General features: G+C 44.1%; 2 protein-coding genes across 4 annotated transcripts in view; one reads left to right on the forward strand and one right to left on the reverse strand.

Annotated features, from left to right (window-relative positions):
• Window positions 1-2,639: 2,639 nt before the first annotated feature.
• On the reverse strand, window positions 2,640-13,675 carry RNF6 (ring finger protein 6). The gene is given in 6 exon segments (XM_053385920.1): window positions 2,640-4,614; window positions 6,431-6,538; window positions 7,649-7,853; window positions 8,802-8,909; window positions 8,911-8,953; window positions 13,463-13,675. Coding segments are annotated over 6 exon segments (2,268 nt in total). The 5' UTR covers window positions 13,624-13,675; the 3' UTR covers window positions 2,640-2,971.
• A 133-nt stretch (window positions 13,676-13,808) lies between these two features.
• The window catches only part of CDK8 (cyclin dependent kinase 8), a 39,504-nt gene continuing 34,042 nt past the window's right edge, over window positions 13,809-19,270 (forward strand). Inside the window, exon 1 of one of the 3 annotated variants that reach the window (XM_053385928.1) lies at window positions 13,809-13,935. Coding sequence is in view for 2 of the 3 variants with exons in the window: in XM_053385926.1 (XP_053241901.1) it covers window positions 14,494-14,627 (134 nt within the window). In the remaining variant the exon portion in view is untranslated. Of the gene's footprint in view, window positions 13,936-14,028; window positions 14,628-19,270 lie in introns of those variants that run through there. The other 2 variants (XM_053385926.1, XM_053385925.1) reach the window with 2 other exon arrangements.

Raw genomic sequence — 19,270 nt, forward strand, 5'->3', positions numbered from 1 at the left:
ATGTTAATAAATATTAATAAATAAGTTTGCAAAATTATGCATGGCAAGGAGAAGTGGTCCTACACATCTTGTTTACACCCAAACAGAGTGGGTTATATAACTGCAGTTCACCCAATGCAAAATTCATAAAACCCAAACTGTTTAAATTTAAGGCAAATAACCCATTCCTAGGGCATACTCCCTGAATAAGCAAACAAAGCAAGGCATTTCAATCCACAGACACCCATCATAATGTCTCTCCAGTATGACAATGATGCCACTTCTGATGCACTGGATCCAGTATGCTGTAGTCGTTAAGAGCAGTGGACCCGTAATCTGGTGAACCGCATTCACTTCCCCACTCCTTCACATGCAGCTGCTGGGTGACCTTGGGCTAATCACACTTCTCTGAAGTCTCTCAGCCTCACTCACCTCACAGAGTGTTTGTTGTTGGGCAGGAAGGGAAAGGAGATTGTGAGCCGCTTTGAGACTCCTTAAGGGGAGTGAAAGGTGGGGTATCAAGTCCAAACTCCTCCTCCTCTTCTTTTCAAGTATGTTGGTTCATGTGTTTAGGATGGTGATTCTACATGTATTTATTTGAAAGAAAGTGGCTCTGAATTAAATGGTACTCCACTGCAATTCAATTTTCAAAGACCCATGTTTAGGACCATAACCTATATTGGCTCAAATCCAGTTGTGGATTAGAACAGCATTGGTAGTCTTAAATCTGCCCCAAGTTGCACCATGACCATTTGAAATTTTAGGGTCATTAAAAAATACCATCTCCCACCCACTCCATGTTGGAGGCATGTAAGGATAACAAGACTCTTGACACACAATCAATGGGGCAGAATCACTTCCTGAGCATCCAGAGTAAAGGTCGAAGAGATGAGCTATCAGTAATCTAGCTCAGAGATGGATTAGAGTCAAAAATAGTTGCAAGGAGGGACTTTCTAATGAAAGTGTCTTTGTGTTCACGATGCAGCAGACCTAACAGTACACAGATCCTCATAAATAAGGACATAGATCCCAGAGTCATAAATAACAGAAGAATAGTCCTGCTGGATCAGGCCAATGGCCCATATGGCATCCTGTTCACACAGTGGCCAACCAGATGTTCATGGGAAACCCACAAGCACAGCAGCACTCTCCCCTGTGGTTTCCAGCAACTGGTATATAGAAGCCTATCACCTCTGACTGTGGTGGCAGAACATATTCATTAGGGTTAGTAGCTGCTGACAGCCTTTTACTCTATGGATTTGTCTATTCTCCAAGTTGCTGGCCACCACTGCCTCTTAAGAGAGAATTCCCCAGTTTAACTATGCTCTCTGTAAAGACGTACTTTCTTTTCTCTCCTGAATCTTCAGCTTCATTGGATGTCAGTCAGTTCTAGTGTTATGCAGAGAGATGATTTTCCCCCTTTGTGCACACCATGCATCATTTTATACACTTCCATCATGTCACCTCTTAGCTGTCTTATGTGCACCAGAAAAGAGGAGGGTAACTTCAAGTTGTTCCATGAGTGCAATGCTTTAGGGAACAATGCACAAGTTGATGCAACTCATATTTCTTCCCCGACTCCTCTGAAAGACTTCTTTACAAGATCCAAGAGACCTATCCAACATCATGGGATGTGTCTTACAGCTTTGCAATGAGGGAGGGAGAAGTTCTGTTGTGTGTTGAATGACTTCTGCAAGCACGCCGTTATTTAGCTGGATAAAACCGTGTCTCTCTACAAGTGTGTATATTTGCATGTGTTACTAAGAATTCATGTAAATTTGTAAGAAATGGAAGCACTGTTCCTTATACTGCCTACTACAACCTAGGTCCAATGAATTGGAATGGTTTGAGGGTTACAGCTAAAGAAAAGAGGCATTGCAGACTCCATTTTTAAAAGAGGACATTTTCCGTCTCATTAAGCTTTTAAGAGATACACAAATGAGTCACACATCTGTTTTGTTCTTGCACTTTTATTATTTTGTCAGGTATTGGTATAAGCTTTAAGGTCCAAGTATACAGCTTCTCTTGCATTTTTGTAGTAAGCATACATCTTTCCCTTAACAAGTGATGGCATCTGATTCTCAGAAAACTCTCCACGGTTCAAAATTACATGTGCAGAAGAGACTGTCTTACAACAAAATGATAAAATGTACAAAAACGAAACATAAATCGTGCTTGCTGCTTGCAAGTTACTTATCCATGGCACTCTTCCACCATCAAATTTAAAAAAAAGTTTTCGAAAAAAACTAATTGGAATGTGCTTAAATGTCTGTTGAGTAACCTAAACATACGGTTTCTGTATTCGTTAAGCAATGTTCTGAGGTCAACGTAGAACTGGCAAACATAAATTAATAGTTCTCTAATGTAATCTCATGGCTAAATAAACATTCTGTATAAGTCAGTCCTTTGAAGCAAATTTCAGTCGACCCCCAAGAACCACATCCACTGTAAAGGTTAATGGGCAACAGTAAGCCATGTATAAAACATGCAAAAACTGCCTATAAAATTAATAAAACCAAATGGGCAGGGTATTCTATAAAAATATCCACTGCATATTTAAATCAAAACACTTACTCTATTTAAAGTACCTCCTGCCAGATGCCCAGGTTTCCAGTTACTTTTGCAACATAAAAAAGGATCGCTCATAGAGCAAATGGTTAACAAAAGATTATTTCAACAACTTCACAAAAACTGAAATCTCAATAAAGATCATACTGTTAACACAAACAATTACGTTTCTATATTACAGAAGTGCTTTATATGAGGGAATATTTTAGAAAAATATAATTGCATGAGGCCTATTTGACTGATCTTCACCCTTACACTTGCCTTTTAAGAAAAGAAGTTCACTGCCACATGTAGCGAGGTCACCTCCAGTTTTAAACTTGTTTTACACACTCACTCCTCATATTCAAAGTTAGTAAAATACCACCAGGCTCCCAATGGAGTACACAAATTCAAAAATTTGAGGAATTATCCACTGCCTGCAATGTTAAGCTACTACAGGTTGTCGACAAATTGGGCAAGTGGAATTCTCAGAAAGCCAGCGATCAATACAGTGAAAATGGAACTCATGCATACAGGGCAACTGCCTTAGCTTATTTCCTGAAACATATTCATTAATGCAAACACTACAGGTCTTGCTTACTTCACCCTCTTCTGCACCAGGAAGCCCATAATTGCGAGTAGAAAGATTGTCAATTTGTTCTTTGGTTAACCCCCTCAAATGGTCACTAGTACTTTCATCTAATAAAAGGTAAGGTACAAGACGAAGGATGGGAAGCGTTCCACTTTCAACAAAACTGTTTGCATCTTGAAACTGTCTGTTACCTTGAGCTTCATTACTTTGATTGTAGTGTTGGGTCGCATTGGTTTCTCCATGCCATTCTCTGCTACCTTGTTCAGCAGGCCTGCTTCGAAGAGAAGCTTCACCGGACTCACCAATGCTGCTTAGTGTGTGCACGTTAAACAGTTCTGACTGCGTGTCTGCCGAGTGCTGACCACTCCTCTGAGCTTCGGAATCTGACTCGGTGCCCATTAAGGAGCTTAGCTCTCCAAATCCAGTCATAATTTGCCGTAGAATTGATCTAAGAGCCGCCGATGAAGATTCCCCGAGCCCAATTTCAGATATCCTACGCAGGGGTATCCGTATGGTGCTAACATACGTCCGTATGCCCGCATGTTCAGATCGTGAAACGGTCTGACGGAAACCCTCCCTATCGCTTTCGAAACTGACTGCGTTGTCTGCCGTGCCTGCTCTCGAACGAGTTCTAGTAGCAATGCTGTCTTGATCTCTATTTTCTCCAGTACGAATTCTTCTCACCTGAAGGTCTAATGTAATAATAGGATGTCTTCTAGGTGCAGTTGTGGGTCTGGTAGATTCCTCCTCTTCCAATGTTATGCCCAGTGTTGGCACTTGGTCCTCACCTTGCTCAGGAGGCGGCTGGGCTGTTTGCGCCTGGACAGACCTTCTATGGATTTGCTGTGCATTCATACGTTGCCTTCTTTCCAAATGGGACTGAAACTGACTACTGAATGTTGATCTTAGTCTTAAAACTTCTGGCCTTTGCCTTGCATTCCTCCGAGTTCTAGCTCTCCTTCTGTGAACAGTCACTGACGAGACTCTGTGAATTCTCCTTTGCCTAATAATGTTGTGTTCATTGTCATCTAAGACGTTGTTGTGTGCTCCAAGGTCTGCTGAGCTTCTGTTTCTGAGTCTGCCAGGGAATAACTGAGTTGCTACTTCAGCATTTTGTGTCACTGAGCCACTAATATTGCCAGCCCTTGATGAGGCAACTGCACGACCAACAGTCTCTCTCAATGTCCTGCTCCTTGTTCGGCTGGCTATGGGACTCTCTTCTATCAGAGACCTGTTCTCTACCTGCCTTCCATTGGGATCACCAAGAAGGTAGCCGTTCAATTCTTCCCCAGGAGCGTCAACACTGTTATGTTCGTGATTTATATTTATTTCGAGACTAAACCGAAATTCCCCGCTACTCGGGTTTGCTCGGCTTACAGCCCTCCAAGTCTGGTTCCCACTCTGTCCACTATGGCTGGAATTTCCTGTACGGTGGAATGTGCTCAGCCACTCTAGCAGCGAGCTGTTTGTTGAATTTCCCCCAACAGTTTCTGCATCTGTAAGTAGTTTTTTTTAAAAAAAGAAAGAAGACATTTTTCATGACTCGCTTCACTTAGACAAAGCAGCTAACTGCAATTGTCACGTGACACCTCGAATACATGCTAGCCTGAAAAGTCAGTCATATGATCATCTATCACATACAGAGCTCTCATTCTGCTTCCCTTACAAATGCTATGAAATCTAAAAGCCAACCACCCAGTACAGAGGTCAACTATGTTTGAAGAGTTATATTCTTTGCTTCTTAAAGATGTCAATCAAAAGCTAATCTGATGCACTCGTCTCCCCACAACTTCTCGTGTATCTAAGAGCTGTGTACAACCTCTATATCTACCCTTCATGTAAAAAAATAACTGTCTCCCATCCCGAATCTATAGTCCCCACTCAATTATTTTCTGCTTCCGCTAGCCTAGAAATTTGAGGCATACATAATTATCTTTCATAGCGTTGATGCTACAATTTAGACCCAGCAAACAAGCCACATAATTTATACCTAGCTGTTTGTGTGTGCGGGCACCTGTATACACAACTGTGCACATTTCAGTCATATTGTGTACTGTTTGGACACGTGATCTCAGTAACGTGCGAATGAGCACTTTTAGAAATTCCAAATAAGCAGAACTCTTTTAAAGTTTTATGTTAGTGGGATTTCATTTACTAGTTTCTAGGTTCAAAACCCCGAGGAGCATAACTGGATATACTAGGTGAAATTGAGGGGGGTGGGAATCACATGTGCAACTGGGTCTCCGTCTTGGAAGCAAAAATGAAAAGCTTTGAAAGAGCAAGCCATGCCTTGACAAAAATAGGGAAGTCCAATTTGCCCTGGTGGTATCTGGTACAAATAAATGTACAAGTTACAAGTGGGGAAGCCATTAAAATTGATAGGAAAACTGTGTGGAAGGTCATAGGAGAGGGGAGTAGTGTCTGGAGTTAGCAGCCCACAGCAGAGGAAGAAAGGAAATTGCTTCTCTATTCTCTCCTCACCCATCTATCTCTGTCCTCCTCATTGCTAGGGTCCAGAGTGCTCTTTCCTGCCTACCAGAACAGCCAAAAATAAGAAAGCAAGGTGGGAAAGCACCAAATACAGGAAAGGTTTTCAGGTGCAAAGAAGAATGTTGTGAGTCAGCCTGTTTCAATTTGAATTCTTCTTCAGGGGCACTCTTAAGACCAACCAATTTTGGTTTTATTATCAGAATTATTTTGCAACCAAGTTGAGTGTAAAGGCTGAAACTGGTTGTGCCTAAAACAAGGTATACTAACTCTGCGCATTCTAGTTTCATCTAATACTGCAGGTGGAAAGTGTTTTCATATAATGACAGCAAAAGGCCACAGATTACATCTTGAATAAGTAGCCAAAAATATTTGCACTACTCAGCAGAAGTATAGCACCTTTGTGCCTTTCACTTCTCAGCAATCTAGTGGAGCTTCCTTCTTTCACAGGATTAAACAACATCTTCATACAAAAAGCAGATAGCTTTACTTGCCATAAGACTGATTTCCTGCAGGTCTCTTTCCTTGTCCTTCTATTAAACACTGCCCTCACCTCTCTGCGAAGTGCACTATATGCAGCCACAGAGCACAGACTCTCTTGCCTAGAAATCCTGCTCTAGTTTTCCTTAACTCCCATGCAGCAGCTCTGCACGATGAAAATACTATCCTTTCTCCAACTGTTTACCTTCCTTTCCTTGGACAAGGTCATTGCAATAGGGTTTGTTGGTTGCTGATTTTAACAAATACTAATTTGCTAAGGTACCTAAAGAGCCTGCACCTGCCAGAAGTTAATCAAGAGATTACTATATTAAAATGACAGCTTACCTCCGACAGTACCTCCTTCCCAGTCTCTATTTTCTCTGTCAGAATGTGATGCCAAATGCTCCTTTGCACCTAGCAAACGTTGCTGCAGCTCATTTGCTGTTATTTCTCCTGAAACAGATAGCAATATGACCAGTTTATTTATTGGTTCAGATACTGGTTGAAGACATAGAAGCAAACAGAGCAGCTATTCCTATTTTTAACTAATAAAAGCAACATAGGAGTTAACCTGGCATGACCAGACTACGGAAGCAGAATTATAAGCATGCACTAGACACAAGGACGAGATGGTTGGACAGTGTTCTCGAAGCTACAAACATGAGTCTGACCAAACTGCGGGAGGCAGTGGAAGACAGGAGTGCCTGGCGTGCTCTGGTCCATGGGGTCACAAAGAGTCGGACACGACTAAACGACTAAACAACAAAGACACAAGGTTCTGCATTTTGACAAGGTTCTGCGTTTTGATACCGCAATCCAAAATACTGGCTGGGAGTAACATTAAAAGCCCTGCCACTTGTGCTGGCCAGAGCAGAAGGTGGCAGTGGTGGTTCTCTAAACATTTTTGCTGCTATAGTTTCAGGCTGGCACAGTAAAGGGACCCTGATTGGGCCCTTCTTTAGGAAGTGGCCTGGCTTTTGATTCAGCAGATCCATTGCTGGCCCATCTCTGCCACTATAATGTATCTTTTTTGGGCCTTTACAATGGTTTTCACAGGCAGCAGTATGCACTCCACCACACTTTCAGCAATTGGGCTGGGGGGTTTGGCTGCAGTGGTGACCCCATGCACCAATAAAGCCCAGTAGTGGGACACCTCTTCCTCTAAACCCATTTAACAGCGCATATCAGGGGTTTGGATTGCTGTGCCTAGCACTGACCAAAATGTAATGATTCTAGAATCAAGTTTAAGAAACTGAAATCTAATATTTTGTGTTTCCTCTGTTTTGCATGAACCTAGACTTCATTGCGAGCTAAAAGATGAAAGAACAAAGACCTAACTTGCAATGCACATTTAAAAAAAGAATTTCTATGTTTTCAAAGCACATGAGGAACAAATTCTACCCATAATTATGTTTATCTACCCATTGCTTCATACCAAGTTTATTATACAGTTTCAAAATGGTGGATTAAAAAAGCTGTATTCACTTTGTACTATGTTAACAGTAAATCTGTATTAAATGTAAGAATTCTATTAGATTTTGAGTACTGGAAGTCAAGTCTCACCTGGAGTCCCCAGAAGGTTGTGATCTCTCATTAACCTGTAGTCTTCATCACTGAGCTCATTAATAAACTGGTAATAGGCTTCCTCTCTATTAAGGCGTTCCTGTTGCCACTGTCGCTCATCTTCACCACTGTGGCTTTGAGATGTGGTCTGCCCACCATCTTCCCCTGAGTAAGAACTAGAGCAGTCCATTCTGGGAACACCAGACTGTTGTAAAATGGAAAGAAAAATAGAGGAAGTTATCTGGGCTGTGTGTTCCAAAATTGTTGGTGTGTTTGATTCGGCTCTTATATGTGTACTCAATATCATATACCATTATTTACTGTAGTCAATTCCTGGCTGCTAGGATGGCTGAGGTTGCAATTCAATGCACATTAAGTGTGGAGTCAGTTCTACTGAACACAATGTAACTTACTTCCAAATAGAAAAGTATTGGATCAGCTTGTAAGTTTGGGTTTAAATCTTACTCCAATGCATTTATCTTGTCAGATTACTACTTCAAGTATCCAAGAGGTTACAGCCACTATGCAACAAGTATTTATGGTACAAATTATGCAGGAAATGGCAGGAAAGAGCATTAAGTTCATCTGGGTCTCTGTCGCTAAATATAACATGCATTAGAGTAAATTTAAGCATGCTTCAAATGGAGGCTGGCTAACATTCTCCAGTGACTGACTTACCTCTTCCAAGTGCCCTTTCGTGCAGATTGGTATCATACATAAACACATACGTACTTTTAAGAACTGTGAAAATCCTACACTAAGCAGTGGCCATCACTTACTCTCAACTACCTAAATAACTGCCCAGAGACAGCAGTTCATTAGCGTGTTAGGAGTAGAGCTGATTACAATGATAGGAGCAAAGCAATGTTCTTTATCACAGAGCATATGTTTTGAATGCAGAAGGTCCCAGATTCAATCTGCAGCATCTCCTAGGGAGGACTGGAAGTGACCCCTGTCTGAAATCCTGGAGACCTGCCATCAGTCAGTGTAGACAACACTGAAGTAGATGGACCAATGATCTGCCTCAGCATTATGGCAGCTTACCTTTTACTTACTTATGATGGTTAACACTCAGGAATCTAACAGCAAAAAAAAAATAGTACTAGGGATTTGAATGAAGAATCAACAGTAAGAGTGAAAGCAAAGTTCTCACGTTAAATATTTCCTTTTCCCTCAACCCTGCTAGGAGGTGGAGGTGATACAGATCTCTAGCAAGGTGTGATGTTGAGAATCTTATCAGATAATTCCAGTCTTCATTTTTTTTCCAGTGCTCTCTGAACAGGCAGGGTGAATGCTACGCAAATCCTGTATGAGAAGGTAAAAGAAACGTGTAGAACAATCTATGGTAACAAGCAAAAATCATTGGCTCGGAATTTAATAAATAACCCAACAGCTTTCCAACCCCTCCACAGCTGCTTCCCTCTCATAGTGTCTATAGGTCCACTGTCTCTGAAGTCCACTGTCTTTAACTGGACAGAGAAACATTCATCAATGGAACATTGTCCAGCAAGAAAGTGCAATGAAAGCATTTGTAACTCTTAAATTTCTGCAAGTCGCGCAATAGTTAAAGGCAAGGAACCCATCATGGGGGGGGGGGGGGCGGGAATAAGCTGGAGGTTCGTCATCCATAAAGTACAGCACAGCTTTTAAAGGACCTTTCAAACACCTATATCCATGCACATGGATATCCTTTTTAAACAATTCCTCATTTACTCCAACTTTGCTACCCCTTTCCTGCATATTATCCTATATGGGTTATGCCCAGCAATGCTGGTCCGTATGTAACCACCACCCTTCAACCCACCATGGCAAGCCAAACTCGACAGGTAATGGCATTTAGTCTATTGCACGAAACACGCTCCCACCCCGGCATGGTGGATCTCGGGGCACCTTTCAGACATTTACGGCAGCATAAACTTGAGCTGCTAAGGTGCCACAAAGCTTTTGAATTAAAGCCAGCTCCTCTCCCTCTCCCTCCCCCTCCCCAACACGTCTTTGCCAAGCCTCCCTGGAGCTTTGGCCGGAGGCGCTGAGCTCCTCCCTCCGCCCCGGCCACATTTAAGAGCCCTGGGCGGGGGGCGACTCCCAGCCAGCCACCTGCTGGAAAGACGCTCCGGGGTCCGCCCCGGTTCCCGAGCAGCACCCACCGGAGCCCGTTAGGCCGGGGCCCGGGCTAGGGTGTAACGGCCGGTTGCTGGGAGACCAGGGTAAACCTAGGCAGCGACGCCCACACAAACCCCTCTTCGCCCCCGGCAGCTATGAGGAAAGTATCCTCCGACAGACTGCTTCCCGTAATAAAAACGCGCCCCCGCCCGCCCCGCCTTTCCTCGGCAGCGGCTACCAGCAAGAAACCGACAACCCGGCCAACTGCAAGGCACCGAGGTGCACCGGCAACAGCGGGCCGCCGGCTGCTGGTGCCTCGGCTCTCAGTTCCGCCAAGAAACGCGCAGGCGCAGGATCACACCTCTCCCCCGCCCATTCTAGGCAGCGCAAGAGCGCATCCCGTGGGAAACGAGCTGGCGCAGGCGGGGAAAGAGCGGCTGCCCGATCCCCGGGCGGCTTCTCCGGGGCGCAGGAAAGCTGCGTGGCCGGCAGTGCCGTCCGAGCATGTCAGGAAGAGCGATAAAAAGTTAAACTAATTGGAAATAACTTGCAGGTGACAGACTGGCTTAGAAATTTATATAAGTTAAGTGATGTTTAACATGTACAAATTTGAATTGAAAAGATATAAGGATGTTAATGAACTAAGTTAGGTTTATAAGAATTAGGATTTGGAAAGCCATTATAAGGATATGCATGGAAATTCAACCAAGGGGAAACGAGGAAGTCACTTAACAATGTTAATAAGTGTATTTTTAATAAGGTTATGATTTATATTTGTTTGTGTGCTTTATTTGTTTATAATTTTGTGAAAATTAATAAAAAAAATTGAAGGGGAAAAAAAGAAAGAGCGATAAAAGGGGAAAGTGGGTTGGGTGAGCAAGTTCTGGAGGACCGACCATTGGGGACTCAGGGGCCAACCAGCCGAGCCCTCTCTCTGGGCGGGGCACAGCAGCAAGGGCAACTGAAGCACAGGCTGCTACTGGGCACGATCGTATTCAGCGCTTTACCCAAATAGAGAGTGTCGAGTGTAAAGAGGAGGTAGTCAGTGTGTTGCCCTCCAGATGTTGCTGGACTTCCAACTCCCAACATCCCCAGCCAGTCAGGGATACTGCGGGATTTAGTCCAAACGCATCTGGAAGGCGCCCGGTTTCTCAGCACAGAGTAATCCACAGGAGTGGCTGCAGGTGTGACGGGAGTGGTTATATGCAAGTTGCACCAGCTCCAGAGAGGAGCTGTTGCCTTTTTCTCTCTCTCGGGAAGTACAGCAGACAGCATTGGGTCTACACATAGAAAGCTGCCAGTCAGAGGGTCTACACATAGAAAGCTGCCAGTCAGAATACACAGTACTGAACTAGATTGGCCAGTGGGTCTGACTGAGTATAAAGCAAGACAAGCTCCTTAGGAAAAAAATATGGATTGGCTACCATCCCTAATAGGTAGGCCTGGAAACCTTTGAGATGAAAAAGATGAGATGTGCTGATAAATATTTGATGGTTTTCTGCCTTTTAATGGAACTTCAAAATCTGCCATGACATGGCCTGCCTCACTGCACCCATTATACAGTGGTTTTACGTATAACCAAAGTTAAAAGAGAATTTGCAGCAAAACTGATGTAAGGATTCACACACTTTGCTACCACAAAATGCATCTGCGGGGTTTTTTTTTTGGTGTGCATTATGCTTTCCAGGTCACATACGGTCAGTCACATGTGCACACTGGTAATTTTCCATCATTCCTGATGACAGATACAAAATGAAAGCCATAGTAACCTATTTACCCCAGCAATCTGCCTATGAGCAGTATAGAATTAGAAATCTGCCTGCTAGACAATAGGAATTCATATGTGCACATATATAGGTGTTCTATGGGAGACTATGGGGACAGTGGAGGGAAATTCACTCTTTATAGTGGATGAACATAGAAATTCACTGAAACACATTATTCACCTGTCCTTCAATCTGATGTCAATAACTGTGGGTGGTATCCAACTAACTTGTTCCATCAGTGCAAGAAAATTTGCTTGTGCAACAGAACTTTCCCTCCTCTCCTGCCCCTATGTGCCCCACAAATATGTTGTGGGGGTTTCCATAACCCTCTGGAGCAAATTTGGGAATGGTGCTAGACATGTGATTGGGGCGGGGAAGTTCTGCTGCACAAACAGAAATGCTTGTGTTGATGGAATGAGTTAGTTGGATGATGCCCCATGGATTTAGGCCTAAGGAAGCTCCTAGTTCTCACTTTCTTCCAACTGATGTCAACCTCTGAACAGCAACACTATGCAGACCTATGTAATGTATAGGACCCATTGAACTCAGTGGGACTAACTTTTCAATAAACATGCAAAGAAATAGATTGTGAGACTCTTCCTGGTTCACATCTTCCTGGTCTTGGGCAGTGAATTCCAGTAATAGTCATTTTATAGAATTATGCATAGCCTCCTGCCTCATAGTCGCCTGTTTGTTTCCACAAACCAAAAAATATCTTACTTGGGCATCAAGATTTTAATTCCACAATCGTATATTCTCGAATGTAATCAATTATGCTGCTTTAGTCTAAGCAATTGTCCCCTCCACTTCACAATCTATTACTATTCTTTCATCAAACTCAATTTGCTCTGCAACCAGCTTTCACAAAGCCATTACTGTAACTTCTCTTCAAAACAATCAAAACAATTCCCTCTCCCCCAAACTCATACAGTAATAGAACATGTGAAACAGTATTAGGGCATTAGAAGAGAATGCATAGTTGAAACCATTTTGGGCATACAGTTGTTTTATTCTCTCAGGTTCACATTGTATTAATTACTACTTAGTCTGCAGAAAAATAAAACTGGTTGCTCTCCCTCTTCACTTCACAAAACCACCCTTTCCTTGGAAAATTCATATAAATAGGCTGAAGAGGGCAGCAGATTTCAAATAATGGTGAATGTGCTGCAGTGATCTGTTAAATTGATACAAATTTAAACTGAGCACTGTTCCAATCTACTAAAAGAATAAAGGACAATGACTCAATTGTAGGCTGTTGAAATGATAGGCTTACTGAAAAGCCCTGTAACACTTTTCTAAATGCAAGAATCAATTATGAAAAGATCTATATTGAATTATTGTGTACAGTAAATTCATTTTATGGTGTGAACTGTTCTGCATGGCAGAAGTGCCATTTTGATGGGTGGGGGGCAATATTCACTACAAGATTCAAGGCCTGCTACTTAGCTACATTCAGCTGCAGACTGAGAAGCGGAGCTGAAGCTCAGTGGAGCAGCATAGATTTTCATTCAAAAGATCTCACTTTCTACCCGACTTTTAGGGGAAGACTGCATTCATGCAGTCTTGCTATAACGCTTGCTTTCTCATGCAAAGTAGGTCGGCAGTGGCCTTAAACTGTCTCTGGGTGGAGCTAGGAGTCCACCATTACTATCGTGTCCACGTTTAGGAGGGATAATAAAGCTCTGCCTCCGTCACCCAAGGGTGGGCCTTCCAGCTGTTACGGGGGACCCAACTCCCATCAGCCTCAGGGATGAAGAGAGTTGGGTCACGGGTTCGCCACAACCGGCTCTACGCCGCCCCAGAGCAGCCCTGGGAGGGTCAGGGCTTTGCTGCCTTCCCCCACTCCACACATTACGTCTTCCGGTTTAGAAGCAATATGCATTTCAACAACACGAAGCAACCCCGTGACATAATAACGCTATGAAATAAAGGCTGCCAGGTCAACCTTGGAAAATGTTGCTGCACCTGCTGGTGTAGTCTCATATGTGCTGCATTTAGTAGTTCTCCTTCAAGGCATCTCCCTTTTGCCGCCAGTCCACACTCCAGAGCCAACTCCAACCTTTCCTTCCTTCCTTCCCAAAACGCGTTTCCTTGGAGATGGCGCATCAATCGCGAACCCCGAGGACTTAAATTCCTATCACGCGCCAAGCCCACATCCGGTGACTACAACCCCCAGCATGCAACACTGCATCCACTGCCGTCAAACCCCGGGTTCCAAGCACGACCCGAAGACTCTAATTCCCATCACGCGCCAAGCCCACATCCGGGGACCCTCTGACTACAACTCCCGACATGCCCGTTTATCGCGCAGGCCGCCTTATGGGGGCGTCCCACTTTGGTCTCTATTCGCTACACCTGCCCAAGCCTTTCGGCTGGTGGCCGCCGAGGCGCGGTGCATGCCGGGGGAAGGGAACTGAGGTGAGGAGACGTGCGAAGAGGGGGCGTGGCTCGAGAGCCGGTTGGATTCCACGTGGTGTGCTTTCTAGTACCGAGAGAGATACCAAAGGAAAGGGGCGGAGAACGTTGGGGGGGGGGGAGAGAGCGCGCGCGCGTAGGTTTTGCGACGCTCTTGTTTTGCAGCAGCGTGGTCAGGCGCGGCTGCCGTATTCCGAGGTGCGAGATACCGGCTGTGTGTTATTCTGTGTGTGTGTGTGTGTGGTGCGCGCGCGAGCGAGCGAGCGACTCGCCTGTTGGGTTCTTCAGGCGGCTGAGGGAAGCGGCCGCCACAGCAGCAACCGCCGCCTCCCCACACAAGGCACCGGCTCCGGCTCGCGCCTGGTCCCCGCGCACGCGGCAGCCGCCCTCCCCCTCCCTCGCCTCCTTCACCTGGATGGTCCGCGTCGCGGCGGCGGGGCCTCCTCCTTCTCCCTCACCCTCTCCCTCTCCTCCTCCTCCCTGGTGCCTGTGGCAGCGGCGGGCGGGGGCTCCTCACGGCCGGGTGTCGTCTGAGGAGGCGGCGGCGGGTGCGGGCGCTGAATGAAGATGGACTATGACTTCAAGGTGAAGCTGACCGGGGAGCGCGAGCGCGTGGAGGACCTCTTCGAGTACGAGGGCTGCAAGGTGGGCAGGGGCACCTACGGGCACGTCTACAAGGCCAAGCGGAAAGACGGGTGAGTGGACGGGCCAGCGGCTCGCATATACGCACGCAGAGACAGAGCCCAAATTCAGTGGTGCAGTGACCGTAACGCGAAAGGGAAATCCGGGAATGCCGCTGCAACGGAGCGTCAAACGGTGCAGCCCATTTAGCTTGGAGTGGACTCCAGGCGGGTGGGCAGTTTGCCATGATGGTCGCCTCAGCCCATGGAGGAGGGGTGTCTCCTCTTCTTCCCTTTCCCCGCCCCGGTCCCTCAAATGCCTTTCTTCCCTTTCTTTTCTCTCCCCCACCCCCCTCCGCGGTCTTTTCCCTCCTCCTCGGAGCCGCCCCTGAGGGCTTTCCCGTCTGCCACGCTGTCTGCCTTTGCTGAGAGCGCGCTCCGGGTGGATGGGGGGCTGCGTGAAACTCTTCCCCCTCCCCGGCGCCGCCTTGGCTTTTGTGAGGAGGAGATCCCACTTGGGCAGTTCGCTAAAAGTCTGTTCACGTCAAGCGTGTCCGCCTTGTGCTGGCGTGCGTTTAAAGAGCCTTAGGACGCCCTAAGGGCTAACAGGTTCATATGCGGATTTTTTTGGACTGGAGCCCTTTTTTATATATACGGTATAAAGACAATGAGGAATGCTGTAGTCCCTGGAAGCTCATGCCACAGCGACTCTGTTAGCTTGAAGGGTAGAGTAAGGGCACATGTGTGGCCCTCCAGATGTTGTGAACCTTTCCGATGGTGGGAACTGTAGTGCCCCACCATCACTAGGGTGTCACAAGACTGCTCTTTCTGTCCAGGTCCTAGGAAATATAGGAAGCTGCTTTATGCCATATTAGACTATTTCATATGTATTGTTAGCTCTGACTGGCGACATCTCTCCAGGCTCTCTGGCAGAGAAATGTGTTTCCCATCAGCTGATGCTTTTTAAAACTGGAGATGCCACGGACCTGAGTGCAACTGCAAGAAAGGCACAGGCTCTGCCATTGAGCTCTAGTTTTTACTTGTAAGAAAGTCCCACCTTCACACCTACCCTCTGGCAACTCCTGCTGCATCTCTGTACATACACCATGTGTTTTGTATTACTGTACTTCCCATTTCTTTTCTAATTGTCTTCCTCTTCTTTTTGCCTCCTTAATCCCTTCTTCCTTCCCTATCTTTTTGTGTGCCACCTCATGTTTCATTACTAATTGCTTCTTTGTCCCTTATACTCCATTTATTTATCTATTTTTCAATGTGATTGGTCCCAGCACTTCTACCTCAGTTTAATCACTTAAGAAATAGTTATCACCTAGTCCTAGAGGCTTTTTGTCTTCCCCTCACACCACTTTAGAATTGCTTTCCCACATGCAAGTTTGCATGTGGGAAGGCATGAGGCACTGATATTCTAATAATCAGACTAGGTGAAGTCTAAAATGTGGCAAGGGGTAACTGATCCTTAAATAATCTTAGAACATAATCTGTTTCTTCCTGCTTATCTTTCTGGAGTTATGTCTGTGGCTTTCTCCTAAACAATGCCTCTTGTCTCTCATTCCACGATTAGCACATTCTTGAGTTTATACCTGGCCATCTTAGTAACTGTGGTTTTATTACTAGTGGGGTTTTTTTAGCAGTTCTCATCTTATACCTTACAAAACATCCTATTATATTAGATACAATAAGTGACAGCCAGCATGCATCCAGCTGTAGAAATCCTCTTGTGTAATCTTTTGAAACAGAGCTCTCTCAGTTAAATAAATTGCTCTGCTTATTGCAGACCCACCCGGTTTCTGTTTTTTTTGCCAACCTGCATTTGATTTCATTACTTAGTAGCTTGTCACCATTTTGTACTTCCTTGCTGACTGCTTTTGTGAAGGATACATACCAATCATCATAGAAAAGAAATTGAATTGGAGTTAGCTTCCCACAGTTAACAAGAGATAACTTGTTAATTGTAACCTAAGTTGCATTACCTAGCCTAGCATTTTTGTAGCCATAAGAACCTGTAGTCTGCATTTCTTATTACTTCTGGGCATTTTATATTCTAAATATTTATGAATTGTGGAATCTTGAACAACAGATTTATCCTGCAGCTCCAGCTTCATTTCTCTTATGCTGGTTATGGGTGATGCACTTTAATGAGCTTTCTATAGTAGCAAGTGATACCTTAGTATTTCCAGGGTAAATGCAATTTGCACATGACTGTAGCATGTTGGAATCAGGGGAGGTTTTCATGTGTGGTGGCCACTCACTATGCATAAGGATGCATGTAGTTGCTTGTGGAAAGGGGTATTTTAAGGTTCCACATGCTGATACTATGCTTCCCAAATTGGACCTGAAGCCATTTTGGTGGCTTTGAAGTAGGTAGGTATTTATGAACTTCACAACCAAAGTCTGGATGTAGGGTATGTTCATCCACTTTCTTTATTTTAAAAATACATTGCAGTGGTACCTCTGGATGCGAACGGGATCCATTCCGGAGCCCCGTTTGCATCCTGAAGTGAATGCAACCCCGTGCATGCGTGGGTCACGATTTGCCACTTCCGCGCGTGATTCATTTTGAGCGCGAGCGGTGAAACCCGGAAGTAACGCGCTCCGTTACTTCCGGGTCGCTGTGGAGTACAACCCGAAAATGTTCATCCCGAAGCTACTTCAACCTGAGGTATGACTGTATTAGAAAATTTTGAGGCTTGCCTATTAAACCTCCCTATTCCAAGTATGTAGGTAAGACTTTAAAATTAGTATTTGGAAGACACGACTGTTTCTTTTGTGTCAAAGAATCTTTCCTTGGCAAGTCAGCAGAACTATTTAAACCTTAATTTGATTATTTATAAACCCAACTTGCTTTCTGATTATTTACACATGAGTATATGCAATATGTAGAGCATTTCTGTAAATGACATTCACAGGAGCATATTGACTTTGGAACGAACTTGGTTTCCCCCTCCCCCCATCTGTGATTCATCTGTCATGTATGATTTAGTTGAGATTCCTGCATTGCAGGGGGCTGGACTAGTTGACCCTTAGGGTTCCTTCCGGCTCAACAGTTATGTGATTCTGTGAAAGGCAATTACTGTATGCCTTTGTATGTGCCACCATACATAAAATAACTTGCTATTCTATATTACACGTTTGTGCAAATTACTCTAATGATGTAAATCTTGATAAAAACTGACACTGACGTGTTCAAATACTAAAGTATTTACAGTTCTTGAGGGCAAACCTGTTGCTGCTCAGACAGCTTACCCTTTAAAGGTCAACAGTGTCATCCAATGGTGACTGTCCATTGGTGGAAATTAATGGAAGGCATCAGTCAACAGAAGTGGAAAGGAGGCAGTTTTAGTGATCCTTACCAATCTAAGTTGAGGTCTTTCAGGGGTTCAGCATCTCCTTGAAACTCACAATGATCAGTAAAATGCTTTGAAACAACCTTCTGTTGTGATTAATTATAAATTACACCTCAATCCTGTGTGCTACCTGGTATTGGTTTCTATGGGAATAATAAACTTTAAAGTTCAGTTCAATATTATTCTAAACTTAATAGCTTTCAGATTGTTTTAAAAACTGTAGGTAACTTGCAGCTTACATACATTTAACTTGTATGCAATCAGCTTTATGTACTCATCAAAATAAAAATAAATCAATAAAAGGGGACAGAAAGTGGGTGGGCACCTGGGAAAAAAGTCTTTGGCAATCCCACCAGCCATTGAACCCAGTGTGTTTTGACTATATGTGATTTTGGCATAACTGCCGAATAACTTAAGAGTCGCTTGTAATTTAAATGTAGCTAGTGTTCCTTGTATGAATATTGAATTATGTCTTTAGGTTACTCTAGTGGTGCTCTTTTTACTTGCCAGTTTCAATGTGCAAAAAATATCCAATATAATGTGGTTGTGTTTTTTTATATGGTGTGCATATTAGATTTTTGAAAGTGTTCTCCAGTTCAATCAAAATAAAAAGGGATCCTCATAACTACAAAAGCAACTTCTTAGTTATTTTAAGTGCAGAATCCATGACCAATAGCTTTGTATGCTAATACAGCTCCTGCAAGGGAAGTAGGTCAGGTAAGTTGTGTTTTGCTGTGTGTCATTTGCAACCCTTTTGAAACATCTCCCATATTTTTATTAACATAGTGTTGCTCCAAAAAAGCTGCTTTCCCCCAGGATGGTGGCTTTTCCTGCCATAGCAGTCTTGAGGGCAGTATCTTGAGTTATTTTACATTTTAACAATTATCCCATCTTGCTATACAGTCTAGACCACTGATTAACAGTGATAGAAAACGAATAAAAAAGTAAACATAAGACAAACATTTAAAGGAGCAGGATCAATAGCTAGCAAGTCTCGCAGCAGTTCTCAACCTGTGGGTCCCCAGATGTTGTTGGACTACAACTCCCAGCATCCCTGAGCTCTGGCCTTGCTAACTAGGGGTGATGGGAGTTGTAGTTCAACAACATCTAGGGACCCACAGGTTGAGAAAGGCTGCAAGGCAATACTTTATCATTTTTTAAAAAAAACTCTCTGAAATACCTGTAGTCCCCTAAAGCCAAGCAGTTAAGATACCAAGTGGCCCTCTTTTAGAAAGGATTTCCCTGAGTGAGGAGTACTTTTGCTTATATAACCACTCACCACACCTTGGATAACAAGGGAACACATAACAGGATATGATGCTGAACTAAGTGAATGGGAGTTTCTGTGGGAGGAGA

The sequence above is a fragment of the Podarcis raffonei genome, chromosome 4 (genome assembly GCF_027172205.1).
Source record: "Podarcis raffonei isolate rPodRaf1 chromosome 4, rPodRaf1.pri, whole genome shotgun sequence".
NCBI lineage: Eukaryota > Metazoa > Chordata > Lepidosauria > Squamata > Lacertidae > Podarcis > Podarcis raffonei.